The sequence below is a fragment of the Perca flavescens genome, chromosome 4 (assembly GCF_004354835.1).
Source record: "Perca flavescens isolate YP-PL-M2 chromosome 4, PFLA_1.0, whole genome shotgun sequence".
NCBI classification, from domain to species: Eukaryota; Metazoa; Chordata; class Actinopteri; order Perciformes; family Percidae; genus Perca; species Perca flavescens.
The window spans coordinates 25,070,297-25,085,779 of record NC_041334.1 but is presented as its reverse complement, the minus strand read 5'-3'; the positions used below and the strand labels follow the sequence as shown (position 1 = coordinate 25,085,779).

Here is a 15,483-nt window from a genome sequence, read left to right as displayed (position 1 = left end):
ATCTATCTATCTATCTATCTATCTATCTGTCTGTCTATCTATCCTTCCATCCATCCATCCATCCATCCATCTATCTATCTAGCTATCTGTCTGTCTATCTATCCATCCATCCATCCATCCATCTATCTATTTATCTATCTATCTATCTATCTATCTATCATATTTCTTATGAAGGTTATACCAATGGCTTTGGCCTTTTGAAGTTTAAATGTTACCTTAAGGTCAAAGTGTTTGAACTGTGTCTTCCCTCTTTTCAATGAAATATCAAAGCAAAGCAGAGAGATTAAGCCACACACACTGAGATGTTGAGTAAAATAAAATATGTATTTGGCATCACTCAGCAGCCCCACATCATTGGTAAAATTCTGAGAATGCATCCAAAATGTTTTACAAACATAGAAACTCTTTATTACAACAGTATCTCTCACTCAAGATTTAGGCGTGTATTTTTTCTAAAACACATTCATATCATTGCAGTACAGTGGAATTCATCCTTTTATTTTTTTATCACGGCATAAAAACAATCTCTGAACATGTGATAATCCTAACACAAACGTTCAACGTCATTCACAGTTTGGGATATTAAGATGTGATGAAAAGAGGATAAGCTCAACGATTTTGGATCGGCATCATCACTCAAAGGGCCCTATCTTGCACCCAGCGCAATTGACTTTGTACACCGACGCATGTATCATTCCTATTTTGCACCCGACGCACAGCGGACTTTTCCCTCCACAGACGCACGTCGGTAAATTAGGGAACGAATTTGCGCTCCCGGGGGCAGTTCAGCGAAAAGAGGAGGCGTGTTCAGGCGCAAACGTTCCCTGGTGCTATTTTGCAATTTCAGAAAACAATTCCGCCACTGACCAGGAAAAACCTGGTCTAAAGTCAGTGGCGCGTTATTCAGATGCTATTTTAGGGGCGCATGCTTGGCCATAATGTAGCGTGCGCACAATGCGCATACACCTTGCTTCCCTCATCTACACGGACGCAGCAGTTCCCATTTTTGCAAACCATAATATAAATATTACTGAAAATGCGCTTCAGGTGTTTGGATAGGTCAGGAGGCACTTTACAGTACAGTCCTCAAAAATTTGCAGCATTCTTTGTGGCTTGTTGTGTTTTACACATTTCCATGAATCATGGATGTGTTGATGACATAAATGAGGAAATATTAGAGGACTTAAGGAGACGTTATGTTGCGCCCGAGAGGCCGCAGCAATATCGCCACCCGGACAAGACGGGCATTTATTACTTTGCCGCATCCCGGACAGCTCTCCCGCTGTCGTGCGCCAGGCAAATCCGCCGTCATAATAGCAATCCGCCATGGAACAAGTGCACCTGCCCTTAAAGGGAATGTGAGATGACGCTCTGATTGGTTATTTTCACGTTACCCACACCTAGCTAGGTACTTCAGACCAACCCATTTTAGATTTGCGTCAAGATCCGCCCACAAAGCTACTTGCGTTTTGCGTTTCATACTTGCGTTTCAGATCGTTAAAATAGGGCCCAAAGAATATCTTAAAAACCCTGTATCCACACTATGTAAGAAAGTCCTTTCAATCAAACATTTACACATATAGTTTATCATATATATCCCTAATAGTTTTTTGTTTTTTATTATAAAATACCACTTCATCTCATCATCAAAAATTTGGCAGAGTCTGAACAATCATTTCTAATAAACGAGAAAATCACATCTGCTATAGTCTCCTTGCAACATTAGAATATTGTCCAAGTGTCATACTTGACGTGGAACTGCGCAGGACTGTAAAATAATGTTTATTTCCTGCATGTGAGGTACTGTAAAAACCCTGATGAACAGGGTCAAACTAAATCTAAATGTATTCTCCATCCGGATAAAAATCTCCACAACTGAAAAACAAACGAGGCAGTTACATACACGTAAAAAAGTATCAGCCTCCTTGTAATGGAATTCATAACAAATACACTCACTAATCAAAATAAAATTGGGCATGCTGAGCTAAACACAACCCTAAACCTACAGTTTTACTAAACATAACATAACATTTAGCACATTTAACAAATGAAAGAAATATAATCATATTTGAACGTAATGCAGTGGATCAAGAGAATACTGATTTTTAAGATCTATATCCAAATACACTGATAAATACATCACATGGCAGAAAGCTGGGTGACCCTTAGGATGAGTTATAAAGTCAACCTGCATCCTAAACTGAGTTGCCACAGATCTGCTTTTTTGGAAATCAAAAAAAAGTTGTCTTTGGACAAGCACCAAAGAAAGGAGAAAAAAATTTTAGGTGGGTATTTGTAAACAACTTGTAGCAATTCCATGAGAGTTAGGCCACAATATGTATGCCTCCTAATTGATTATAATCAGATTGGCATAAGGGTTAGGAGTGGCATTGTCATTGATGAAAGCACAGCCATCAATCAAAAGTGACAGTAGTGCTTTTCCCTCAATGGATCCCCTAAATACTCATAATTGTGTGTATTTTATTGCTGTCTTCTTCGACATTACTTATTCAAACATAATCAACTTTTCCAGAGTCTCAAAAATGATTGATTTGGCAGTTACGGTAAAAATACAGTATCACTTGGTGTGTGGAACCGTTTCATCTCCATGAGGAGCCAGTGTATTTCAGCAAGTGTTTTGAGATCAAAAGGGATATTCTGAAAAACATTTAACTCTGAAGACTATTTAGTTACCTTAACATAATCAAACATATAATTAATGTATAATATATGTATAAATATTTTTTTATCTTTAAAAAAAGCTTAACAAGTTACACTAATGGTAATCATTAAAGTAATTTACTGTACAGAAGTGACCGGTTGTGTGGAAGGCCATTTTTAAAATCTAGCAGTAATATCCCTGTTTATAAACAACAGAAAGGCATCTTAAATAACTACTGTTTAAGGATGAAATCTAATGAGGCAAAGTGCAATGATTCAAAGATTTTTAAGTCATGGAGATCATGAACTGAGCTACCTGTTGGACAGATTTCAATAGAAATAGAGAACGTCTTTTCACTGAAATAACTCCTGAAACAGTTTATATCTGAATGATCAAAATTAGTCTTATTTTCAAACGTAGAACTTAATTGTCTGTATAAATATGGTTGTTTTTAGCCTGTTCAGTCTCAATAAACTCTGAAGTCTCCTCTGCAATTTGTCCAGGGATTCGGAAATCTATCGGTATGGGCTGTGCTGGTTCCGGTGGTTGGGACTGAGCCAAGGGGCAGCAAGCCTCCCCTTTAGGGCTGGAGGTGCTGTGAGAATTTTGAGGATCTAAGTTGCAGCCGGTGCCCTGAAGAAACTGAAGGAAATTCTCCTCAATGGATCCTTCACGGCTGGGCAGTCTGTCCTCCATCTCAACCCCTGCTCGACGAAACAGACAAGGCAGATGCTTGCCCAACTCATCCCGGATCTGTCTGTTGAGACAGCCATAAAAGAAGGGATTGGACGTGAAGCAGAAGTAGCCAATCCAGGTGACCACCTCCTCCAGAGAGGCGAGTGTGGCTGGAGGGCTGGCAGCCAGTGCCGAATAGAGGTGGAAAGTAAAGTATGGCAGCCAGCAACAAAGGAATTGCCCACCTACTGCTGCCAACACTGCTGCAGCCTTTCCTCCCCCAAAGGGGCGCTGTGGAGTGTCTCTGCCTGTCCCAGTCCCTGTCCCAGAGCTGGTAACCATCGTGGAGCGGCTGCTGAGTGATTCCGACCGCTGGCGGCGAGGCGTGTCCATCCAGGTAGGCAGAGGCCCATGGTGCATGGCTGCAACCCGAGCCACTTTGAACATATTGCAGTACACAACAAGAATGACCAATACTGGACACAGGAAATACACCAGAGTAAACAGGGCCATGAAGGCCAAGCGGTTTGACCCTCCCCCTGTCCAATGTAGTGAGCAGCGCCGGTGACCCTGAGCAGGTGGAGATGGGACTGCCCCTCCTCCCCCCACCCCACTACTCTCCAGAAGAGGAGTTCTTCCACCTTGCAGGAACCAAGCGAACAGTGGCAGAGCAGACATGGCCAGGGCTTTGACCCATATCCCAACCAGCACTGAAGCGACTAGGCCAACAGTCATCTTTACTTCATAGCGCATTGGGTGTATGATGTAGTAATAACGCTCCACATTGATGACGGAGATAGAGAGGATGGCAGCACTCACCAGGCACACACTGAGAAAGAGGTAGCTCCGGCAGAGGGCCTCCCCAAAGAAGGCTTGGCTTGAGAGCATGCCAAGGGGCATCAGCACCAGGGCTGCCAGCAGGTCCACCACGCACAGGTGGAAGACAAAGGCAAACTTGTGGAGCTGTGGGGCCTTAGCAATGACCGTCATGACAGCCACATTACCCACCACAGCCAGCAGATCCATGAGCAGCATGGCCAGTAGGGCTAGCGACTGGGACAGAGCCCAGCCCTCAGGCAGATAGGAGGCAGACATGTTGGACATGAGCTGTGGAGGTGGGTGGGAGGAGTTCCACATCGGCTCCATTGAAGGTTGGGATGAAGCAGGCAGGCAGGAGCAGTCACAGGCCCATCACCCATCCTTCAAAGCCAGGAAGTACGGCCAGAAAACAGCGGCTTGAAAATGAGGTCAAAAGCTGCCTTGTAGTCCGGAGGATGATTCTGTGATCGGCAGGAGGTTCAGATTTTATAATTCCTGTCCGTTTAGAAAGTCTTCATGTCTGCCGTCAGTCACAACCCACCCTAAAAACAAGAGAGACAGATGAAAATATGTGTTTTCCTGATTTTGCATGCGTATCCCTAATGAGTGACCCCCTTATTTGCACTTCTGGGTTATAAGATCTAATCCTTTCAATCTGTTGCTCGTGCTGAGTTTCACTTTTGCCCCAGCTACCGTTAAGATTAATACACTCGGCTCAAGCTTGATATAAATCCTCCATAGCTTCTCAAATCTCCGTTAAGGCAATTTTACTGATAAGGTAATCCAAAGCCAGCCCTCAAACCAATTAACTCAATTAAGTGTGCATTATTCGAGGCAGGGACACTTGGCACCTTTTTAGCAACATGCTGAGAAAACTGAAGGAGTGAAATGATTTGAACAATCATAAATCATGCAAAATAGTTGAGCCACTTGAACAGATTATAGTTCATAATTCTGCAACCAAATCATGAAGCCCAAAAACATGTGTATGATTATATTAATAGGATTTTGGACCACCTTCTTTACACTTTCATTAATATAAAGGTCAAAGATCTGCTCCTTTGCTGAGAAGCTGCAGGTGATGAATACTTTTGAAGCACACATCCTGTCAATGTACGAATGCATGCTAATTCCCCAAAACCGATCCTATTAATAAATAGGTGTCAGTCCTTTTCCGTCACATCTACACATGCTGTGTGAGCTCTTGTTAAAAATGTATACCCAGGATCTAAACTGATTGTGTACGGATAAAAAACAACAACCACAATCACAGATTACTGGAAGGCCTTGTAGGTCCAAGATTCTTTTGCTTGTTTACATGTATCCTACAATAGCATGTATGCCACTAAAGAAGCCCTGGCCACTTAGTATAAGTGAATTTAATGGTTCAAATGGAAAACTTGAGGCTATTCATAGGTTGCAGAGGCTGCCTGCATATTGACTATGCCCAGCAATTGCAGACAACAGACATGGGTGGCTGCTGCTATAAGTATGTGTCAGATCAAGGAAATCCAGTTGCTTGAATGCTCTCTGCCACACATGTAACAAAAGCACAGGATGTTCTGCCTCCTGTCTGCAGTGACAACATAAGGAAAAAATTGAGCTCTAACCTCCCTCATTACCTATGAATGATTGCCCTCTGTGAGCAGCGTCTCTAAATCACACATAGGGGTACTCCCAATTCAGTTTAACCCTCCTGCCTGGTTTAGTCATGTCTTACCACCTACTCATTTATATATTAATCATTAATGCATTACACCCACTGTATAAAGCAAGACCTACCTTTTATATATCACAGCACAATTAAATTAGATGTATCGTTGCACTCAGCAGTAATCAGCAGATTAGAAGAAGAGGGTGAGAGCAAGCGAGAAAATGTGGTGTTAATCAGGGAGCGTGAGGGGAAGAAACACAGAGAGAGCATCATGTACCAGAATCAGAGTTTTTCCTGATGCAGCTGTCTGCTGCTTTTGGTCTCTGAGGATGAAAACCTGGTGTAGCTCCCACAGCTGAGGTACTCAGTGGACATCAATCCCTGCACCTTGTAAATGCTGTTGAGGTACTTCCCACAATACAAGCCTGTTTCTCTTCCCATCTCTTGGTCTGCCTCGTGCCTCCTCCTCCTCCCTGGATGACTTGAGCTGTGGCAGCAGAGGTTTTTCTGAAACGATGCTCATGTAAATGCACGCAAAGACACCAGCTCACTCTTTGCTTTCCCCCTCCACTCACACACACTGACTGCAGAGATGGAGCAGGAGGCAGTGAGAAACAGGACCAGAGCTGCCGTCTCCACAGGGTCCTAGTGTCCTCACCGCATTGTCAAAAATATTACCATCCGAGATTAGGTACAGAATATTATGATGGTAGGGAATTGTTGTCGCTGTAGTTGTTAGACTTGTAAGCAGATTTTTAGTGTGGTATGAGAAAAGAAAATAGTTAGTCCAAAACCTCAATGTGAGACTAACTGTAGGCCTACACATGTTACCAACTAAATCTTCACATCATCACACAGAATAAGCATAAAGTGATTGTTATGAAAAAACACTAATCATATGTTGACGTCAGCAGGTAAGCATGTTGATGAGACCCTAACAGGGCTGTAACAGTCAGGCATGTTAGCTTGCTAATTTGACATCTCAGCCCAAAACACAGCTGCTGCATGTAAGTAGACCTACACCTCAAATCTGAGCCACATAATACAACGCTAAGCCTGTCACTCTACAGAGGAGTTTTTTTACCCCCAAGTATCAAGGATCTAAAAAATAGCAAAGTTCTCAATTTTTCATCTATCCCAAAAAAATATTTTCTGGTGTTTAACGAGCATTACAGCCTAGTAGGGCTGCTAGCATGGCCAGTAACTTTTAGTTTTGTTTTACCTTGAGGGTAAATGCTTGAGAGATGTCTTCCAAGTTACCTCTTAACTCATAAATAGGAATGTGCACAAAGCATGATACCTCACCCTCATGTCTAATCCCTTATTTTTTGACCCTCTCCTGGTTCATTATTTTTGTCAGTAATGATTCGGGTTGTAATTTCATGGATTTAATTGCCCTCCAGTGCAAGATTTGCTGAAACAGGGAGGCATTGATTAGGCCAGGCCTCAGTCTCCACCTCCCCATCTTCTCTATCTGAGGCTCTTGTTGCCACGGTGATCTTTTTCATATACAGTCCATCTCATTGCACTGCTGTCAGTGAAGGACAATGAAATCTGGGCTATTATGGGTAAAGGCTACTCTTCTGAAGGAGCAAGCATGGAGCAGCTATTTGTTTTTTCATTTGCATTTGTAAGGTTGTAACATTTGCATTTCATGGAAATCACGTCTTGCACCTCTTTCACCATTAAGAAGCATGTTTTAATTTGCAGCACCTCTCATGTATTGATTGATTGATTGATTGATTGATTGATATAGTTTACTAATAGTCTCATAATAATGGCATTGGTTAAGTCACTGTGAGAACGCAGGTCTTATATATATATATATATATATATATATATATATATATATATAATATATATAAACCTTCCAGGCATTTTTCACCATTACTGATTACTTGATATTTAATCAAGAAAGTAATCATCAGATTAATCGATAATGAAAACATTACAATACAACATTGTGATGTCAGTTGCAGCCCTACATATCACTATGCCACTCTTTACCATTATGAACCAACTCTTTTTAGAATTTCATGTTGACTGATTACAAGCTAACGTCATCTGTCTCTTCCTGTCAATACTTCAACCATGCCTGGACAGCAGAACATAAGGAAACACGATGCAACTGGGTGGACCAATTTAATGGGCAGCGATTACTACTGTTGTCATGGTGAAGATGTAAGACGTCTGGCAACAGTGTGTGCGTGCGTGCGTGCGTGCGTGCGTGCGTGCGTGCGTGCGTGCGTGTATCAGGTGTTGATTCATGACAAAAATAGTCTTGCTCGGCAGGCAGCACCAATCACTGCCACCAAAAATACAATGGTTTCCATGGCAACCTTGAAAATAGATTCCACATTCGCACTCAGAAATAGCAAAGGACGCTGCACTAACCCCAGAGAGCCCCAACCGCCAATAATAACTACCCATAGATATGGATGCACAAATATCAGCTGCACTTAGAAATAAATCCATGCCATTACATTTACCAAAACATAATTACCGCAACCTACACAAACAATCAACTCAAATTCAAATGTGCACTTAGCATGGGTGCACTGAGGCATGGGCAAACATTAACCAGCTCTGTGTTTAATAACATCAAAGCAAAAGCACAAAAAGGTTTGTTCAGAGTGAAGGACAGATTCTTTACAAATGTCTAACATACCATGCCAAAAAGCATTAGTCACATCATATTTTGAGATATCTTGTAAACTACACAACACAGGTTGGAGTGATTCTGGAGATTAAAGGTAAAGTGATAAATGGTGCCTTGGAGTCAATTGGGGTGGGAAGGTTTATACCGTGACTGTGTGTATCCCAGGCAGAAAAATATCTTGTTGGGTTATTCTTGTTATGCTTCCAGTGAAGATTCACCAGTCTGGAGATTTATAATTCCTGAGATGCGTGTATTTGGCATTGTGAATTATATACTGTACATGATGATGGGCTTTCAATATTTCAGTCCTCAGACCATCATCATAAATAAAGTGAGTCCAAGTTATTGACAATGTGCATTTTGCTATTTCACAGTCAGAATTTATGATCTGATACAGAGTTTCTGGAGAGCAAGATATTTGTAGTAAGTGTTGTTAAACTTTTGAAATAAAAGCAGATGTCATATCTCATGGTAACAGTGACTCTCTGCTTCATAATATGTTCCAACAAAATGCCTTTGTCGCAATGAGACTGCCATCGTTAGCAGTGAAACTGAGTGTCAGTGAAGGACAGGGGAAGATTTATAGCCTAACAAATATATATGTTTAATTTTAAAGAAATCTCATTGGACATTCTTCTTTTACTGTAGTCTGTCAATCATTGCTGGCATAAGGTCTGTTCCAAGAAGCAGGTTTACTGAGTTATCTGTATAACAGATATTTTACTCAGCAAAGTCATTCAGATAACTCAGCAAATCTGCCTCTTGAACAGGCCCCTGAACATCAGACCTACGCCAGATGGTGGCAGTGTATCCACTATATTGTGCATGTGGTACAGTAGCTGCGTGCTTCACCCACTTTAATAGCTTGAAGAACTGTTTTGGTATTTCATAGTTGTATAGCCAAACGCAGTTATCCACACTGCAAAGCTTAATTGAACATGCATATACCCAAACCTAACTGTGATTTGATACACAACTGTGATTCTCATCCACACACACAGTACTCACGTCCATTCTTGTAAATAAACAGGAAATATAGATACACAGGACAGGAACATTACACAGGCACACACGACTGCACGTGATTTGTTTATCTATTCTCTCTGGCTTTGAATGAATTTCAGTTTGCGTGATACATCGGACACATTAATAGAATCACTATGGATCCTTCAGTGAGGAAAATAAGCCTGCATTTGCAATGACTTTCAGAAAAGAGTATTAAGAAAGAGTATGATGATAAAATATGCATGCTCTGTGAGCTCTAATATCTTTGTTATTTCAATTCTGTGTATGAGTAAATATAAACCTACCAGTACGCACTATATAAAGTCCAGAAACAAGAAATAGTTTTACCTTTATTTCCATTTTGTTAACAAAACACAAACACGTTATTCTGCAGTCAATTAGAATTAGTCTGTGAGTTACATTAAAAGGAGAATGACCAAGACATGACTAATTTAATATAATTTAACAAACTTATGAACCTTTTGCTTGCCTGTAATTCAACACTGAAGTCCCACAGAAACTGCTGTGTTCATCCTTAACCTCAATAATTACTAAAGGATTATTTAAAAATATATATTATAATATATATATATATATATATATATATATAAGTATTATTATTATGTAATGCCACTTTGTATCCACACATGCATATGTACAAAAGCATCATGTCACATCAGCTTATATCATGACCAAAATATGTTATTTCTGATCATCCCAATGACCTGTCAGTAACAGGAACATGTCCAGTATCAGGTCGTACAAAACAATTACATCCATTGTTTTTCCAGCTGTGAGCAGCAAGCGGCTCTTTTTGAGAAAAAAACGCCGATCTCATTTTGCTGATGGAGCGCTGTGGGCTGTGTTGGATATTGCCATTACAGGCTGCCACTGCCCCAGAGCTGTACCTCATTTATAAATCACAAGAGAATTTTAAATCTCCAGAGAGGGGAACGCCCATCCACCAGGCCGCTGCCGAAGTCAACCCTGCTATCGGATACTTCCCGAGTGAACATACTGTACTGCATGCATGCATGCGTGTGTGTTTGTCAAGAGACTATTTTCACATATTACATGAGCTTGTGATTATTTGTAGCAGCAGTGTGTACGGTGTATGTGGAATTGACTAAAGATTAATTACACCCATGTTCATAATAATGAAGGAACATGTCAGCCAGTGCAACATTGTGACTCATTGACATGTTTTTAATAGCTTTTGGACAACAATCAAGTCTATGGCACGGAAGAATAAGATCTATATTAGGTTTTGACTAAACAGATAATGTTTGTTGAATCAATTTACTGTTGGTCTTGATATTTTCATGGGATTTGTTGACTATCTGTTGGGATTTTAGAAAATTTTAAACAAAGAACAACATTCCCTGCATTATAGCAGCAATGCTGTACATTTGTACAATAGAAGTAGCATAATGTGGTTGTTTTCATGTGTGTGTGTCTTGCATGTGTATCACTGTGTCCTAACACTAAAAACACTCTGGTAATGATGGGTAATTACTGCTATCCATGTCACATTATTATACAGTGGAGGTCGCGGATGCATTGCTCCAGCACAGCTCAGTCTCAGCAACACAGCTCTATATCTCGCTGAATCTCAAGTAATCATAATATGATTTTGTAGTCTAGTGAAAGCCTTCTATCTTCATATTTGGTGATTTTTAGGTTTTCAAATAACTGATTATGCTATGCTCTTTTGTGAGGTCAGACTAATAACTAAAAACACTCTAAAAAGCAATACGGTTAGTATTTCATGAGAAATGGGCATTTTGGAGATACATGCTTTTCATGCTTGTAAAGTGGCGACATGTGGTTCTGTAGAGTCGAGTGAGAGCTTAATGTTTTTTTCAATTTACAACACAATATAGCATGCGTCACACTTGGTCTTAATGCTCAGCAGCTCCATCAAGAACAGTTTAATTCTGACCCTGAAAGCAGGGCAGCATATAGCATGCATTAAATTAATGGAAACAGAGACTGCAGCAGTATTTAGGATAAAGAAGTTAAAAATAAAAAGGTGTCCTCTCCATCTCTTATAAATCCACCTATAAGTCCACAATGTCATGCAAACTATAATTTGGGAAAGGATGTGAGCATGGATCCATACTGAATACTAAAAAACAAAAACGATTAATGATGATGATGATACTATTCCTCAGGTTACACTCTGGCTGAGCTGATCCATACAACATCCTCCAGGGGGACATTCAAAAGGATTTTCATCTATTTCTTATTTGTAAGAGTTTATGTGTGCAAACATTGATCAAGCTTTTATCATTATCCAAGTTTTGACATATTCATCACATCATTGAAAGCATTGCTCATTTTCCATTGTGGAATAAAAAAAGGACGCGTCAGAAGGAAGGAGGAAGGCTACATTTATCAGTGGTGGAAAGGTTTTTCATCTTCAATCAGAAGAAAGCTCCAAAATGGGTTTTTAAAAATGTCAATGAATGAAGTCATATTCGTCTGTCAGATTGACACTATGGTCAGAGAGATTTATTTAAATGCTTAGAAGAAAGTAATCTATACTATAAGTTCTATACTTTAATATTGTTATACTTGGATTAGGTTACTGACTAAATTTTTTAACAAAGTATTAAAGTAACCCTTCCCAGGTTTAATTATTATATGGTATTTCTATCTGTAGAGGACTTCTTGCAACGGAACTAGATCATTTAGCTTTTATTTAAAGTAACTGGGGTGTAAACTATCTGGGCGATGTAACATTGTCCTGAAGCCTTAGTTAGACCTCACAGTGACTCGATTCACCATTGAAATCGTGGATTTCTTGTCACAGTTTAAACCTTTTAATTGAAGACTTGCAGGACAATGCAAACAAGGGCTGCATGTTGACCCTTTGCTACATGCTGACGTCATAATGTCCTTTCTGTGTTCACTCTATTCGCCCATTACATGGTAATCATATTATACTGGATATGGTGCTGTCATTGTTTGCATTTTCCACCTTCACCTCCTACCCTTGGCACCCATAGCAACCAGACCATTTTGCCTTTACATTACGTTTTATGAGAGGGTGTCTCTGTGAAGTGACCTTGTGTTCAGAAGATTGATAACAAGGTATTCAATGTACAGCTTTACATGAGCTGGATGGTCATCTGTCATGCTGACATCTGCATTGACGGCCTTTTCACCTTCTTCAGCTTTAGACGAATCATAGTCCTGGCGTGTGTGTGTGTGTGTGTGTGTTACCGTAATGACATAGCCTTCCCTGCCCATTTGTTCTATTGTTTATATCCTGCATGCTTATTTTCCTGTCTGCCTGCCAGCCTGATGTGGGATGCAACTCTCATGGTCCTGCTCTGCGGCCAGAGGCCTTCGGACTTTTTGTTGTTAATGTTCTGTTATTAGGACCTTGTGGCAGTGTTTCTTTTGTTTCATTTGCTCTTAGTCTCTTGAGGATTTTGTGTGTTGGGATTTCATGTTTCATTCATTGTGTTTGAGTTTTCTGTGCTTGCGCTGTGTCCCTGTAGCCCTGCCAAACATGTCTTCCCTTGTACACCTGTGTTGTATCTAGCCTCGTCAGCCTGCCTTTGTGTTGCCAGTCCTCATTGTCTTGATACCCAATCTCTGTTTTCCTTCCCTGTCTTGTTAAAGCTCCTTGTGTATTTAGTTTGAGTGCTGTCTTTGTCTGGTGTTAGTTTAGCCTGGTCCTACCAGACTCTCGTACATTTCATTTGTACAGAGAGTCTGGCCGCTTTCCATTGACAAGTGTTAACTTCCTTGAAGGTGGGTACTCTGATGAAGTTTAAAACTATTTGATCTGCCCAGAGCCACTCTGGATCTACCATAACCAATCGCTAACATTTGGTCGTGACGTTGGCTTAGCATCGCTAGCGTTCGCCTTAGCCAATTGTCCCGAACCCCGTGGGGAGGAGGGCTACAACATCATGGCCACCAATAAAACTCAGCAAAGATTGTTCTTGCTCAGGCTTTAACTTCTGGATATTCGGCAGTGTTGCCACAACGGACCGAATGGCTTCACTCGCATCTTTCTCTGCTGCCATTACGGAACTACAACTCAAACTAGCGCACAACCTCAACGTCAGCATTCTCAGCCACTCCCTCTGTTCGCTGATTGGACCGGTAAAGATTTGACCGGAGAAAACCCAAGAATATACCTCAAACCCAGACGTAGTACTGAAGGAAAATTAAAATTGAGCGGAAGTATGTAGGAGGGTGGAGGCAGGCTAGTGTTAGTTTGTATTTTGTATCAAAAAGTTCTGCCTGTTTCTTGTGCTCTGTTTCCCAATGTTCATGTTTTTTCCCTGTTTTGGATGTATTGCCTGCTTGGACTGTAAGTTTATTTAACTCATTAAGTCACTGTCACCTTGCTACCTTCTCATCTCATCTTCTGCATTTGGATCCTAACCTGCAATTCTTGACCCGTGACACTAACCATCAACGTGAACCAAATAAACTGCCTTTAAAGGTGCAGTAGGTAAGACTTATAAAAATAACTTTCTGTCATATTTACTGACCTTATGTTCCAGTAGAACTACATGAAGCAGGTAATTAAAAAAAAATCAGGCTCCTCTGGCACCACCTAAAGCCTGTAGTGCAATTTGCAAAAATCCACAGCTCCCTGTTCAGATGCACCAATCAGGGCCAGGGGAGTTGGGGGTGTCTAACTGTGTATCAATCACTGCTCATGCACACACATTCATTCTTCCTTGTGGGGGGAGGGGCTTAGGAGACCGGTTTGGGCTTTAGCGGAAAAGGGGAAGGGACAGAGAAGTTGTTGATGTTCAAATTTCTGGATCTGAAAAAGTCCTGGATCTTCCCAATCCTACCTACAGCAGCTTTAACAATACATGTGTTTTGTTAGTATTTAAGTCTTCCTTATTGCATGTGACTTATCAACAATACAATGAGTGAAGCCTGTATAGTTGCATTAAATGTGGTTCACTGGATAATGTCTAAATTTACAACTATATCCCAAGGCTGGTGTCAATAACTAACACGGTCAGAAGCAAAGCTGGCAACTGTTCTGCATGGGACCTCAGAGGGTTTACTTTGTCACCTGACTTGTGCTAATTTAATTGAAAATTAGTTTGAGAAAAAACACACTATAAACTGCCTTGATAAGGCCTTAATGTAGACCTACTGTTGATCCTGTTTAATTAGCTGTTCTAGGGTTATTGTGTCAAAATCCAATTTGAAAGCAGTTATATTTGATATTGTTATCATAACAATAAATTAAATGACAATGTGACAACTTGAAAGGGGACACACCTCCACTATAGTGAGTTTAATCTCATCGTTAGGTTCCGGAGAATGGCAGACCCAAAAGCAGAGATGGTAAAAATTATTTTAATTCCAAACCAAGAAAACCTACAAACAAAAGGAGACCTGGAAAAGGCAGGCAAAAAGGAAAATCCCAATAGAAGTCAAAGTCACAAATGGGAATACAGGAACGCTAAGCCAAACACACAGGAAAATAAACTGGCAACAAGACACGCACAACAATCTGACACTGGACAAGGGGAACACCAAGACTAAATACAGAGGGTAATGAGCTAACACAAGACAGGTGACACAAGGGCTGGGAAACAGGTGAAACACATTAGGGTATTCACAAGGGCGGGAAAACACAGGAAGTAAAACAAAACAGAAACAAGACCGTGAAATTAAAACAGGAAACTAAGCCAAATACAAAACCAAAATAAGACAAAACACCAAAATGCCCACCCTATAACAAAAACAGCAAATACCAAAAACAGACCACCACAATAAAACAAAACCCAAAACAACGGGTCAAGCCCATAACACTCGTTGATTAGCTGTTTATCTGCATGCAACTTTAGTGTTTTGGTTCACTCTCATAGCCTTGTTTTCAGCCGCAGCTGTTTTCGGACAAACCCCCCCAAAAAAAAAAAAAACACACTGTAGACTACCTGCTCAGCACCAAAAAGCAGACAGACAGTTAATGACTAGCTGGTGGAGCATTTAGCAGAAAACAAGCCAGATATT

At 40.7% G+C, this 15,483-nt stretch overlaps 1 protein-coding gene across 1 annotated transcript; it reads right to left on the bottom strand.

The window, feature by feature from the left end:
* Window positions 1-3,085: 3,085 nt before the first annotated feature.
* LOC114553722 (G-protein coupled receptor 61) lies at window positions 3,086-4,474 on the bottom strand. The gene has a single exon (XM_028575062.1). It carries the CDS (start codon window positions 4,472-4,474, stop codon window positions 3,086-3,088), a length of 1,389 nt encoding a protein of 462 aa, XP_028430863.1.
* Between the last annotated feature and the right edge of the window lie 11,009 nt (window positions 4,475-15,483).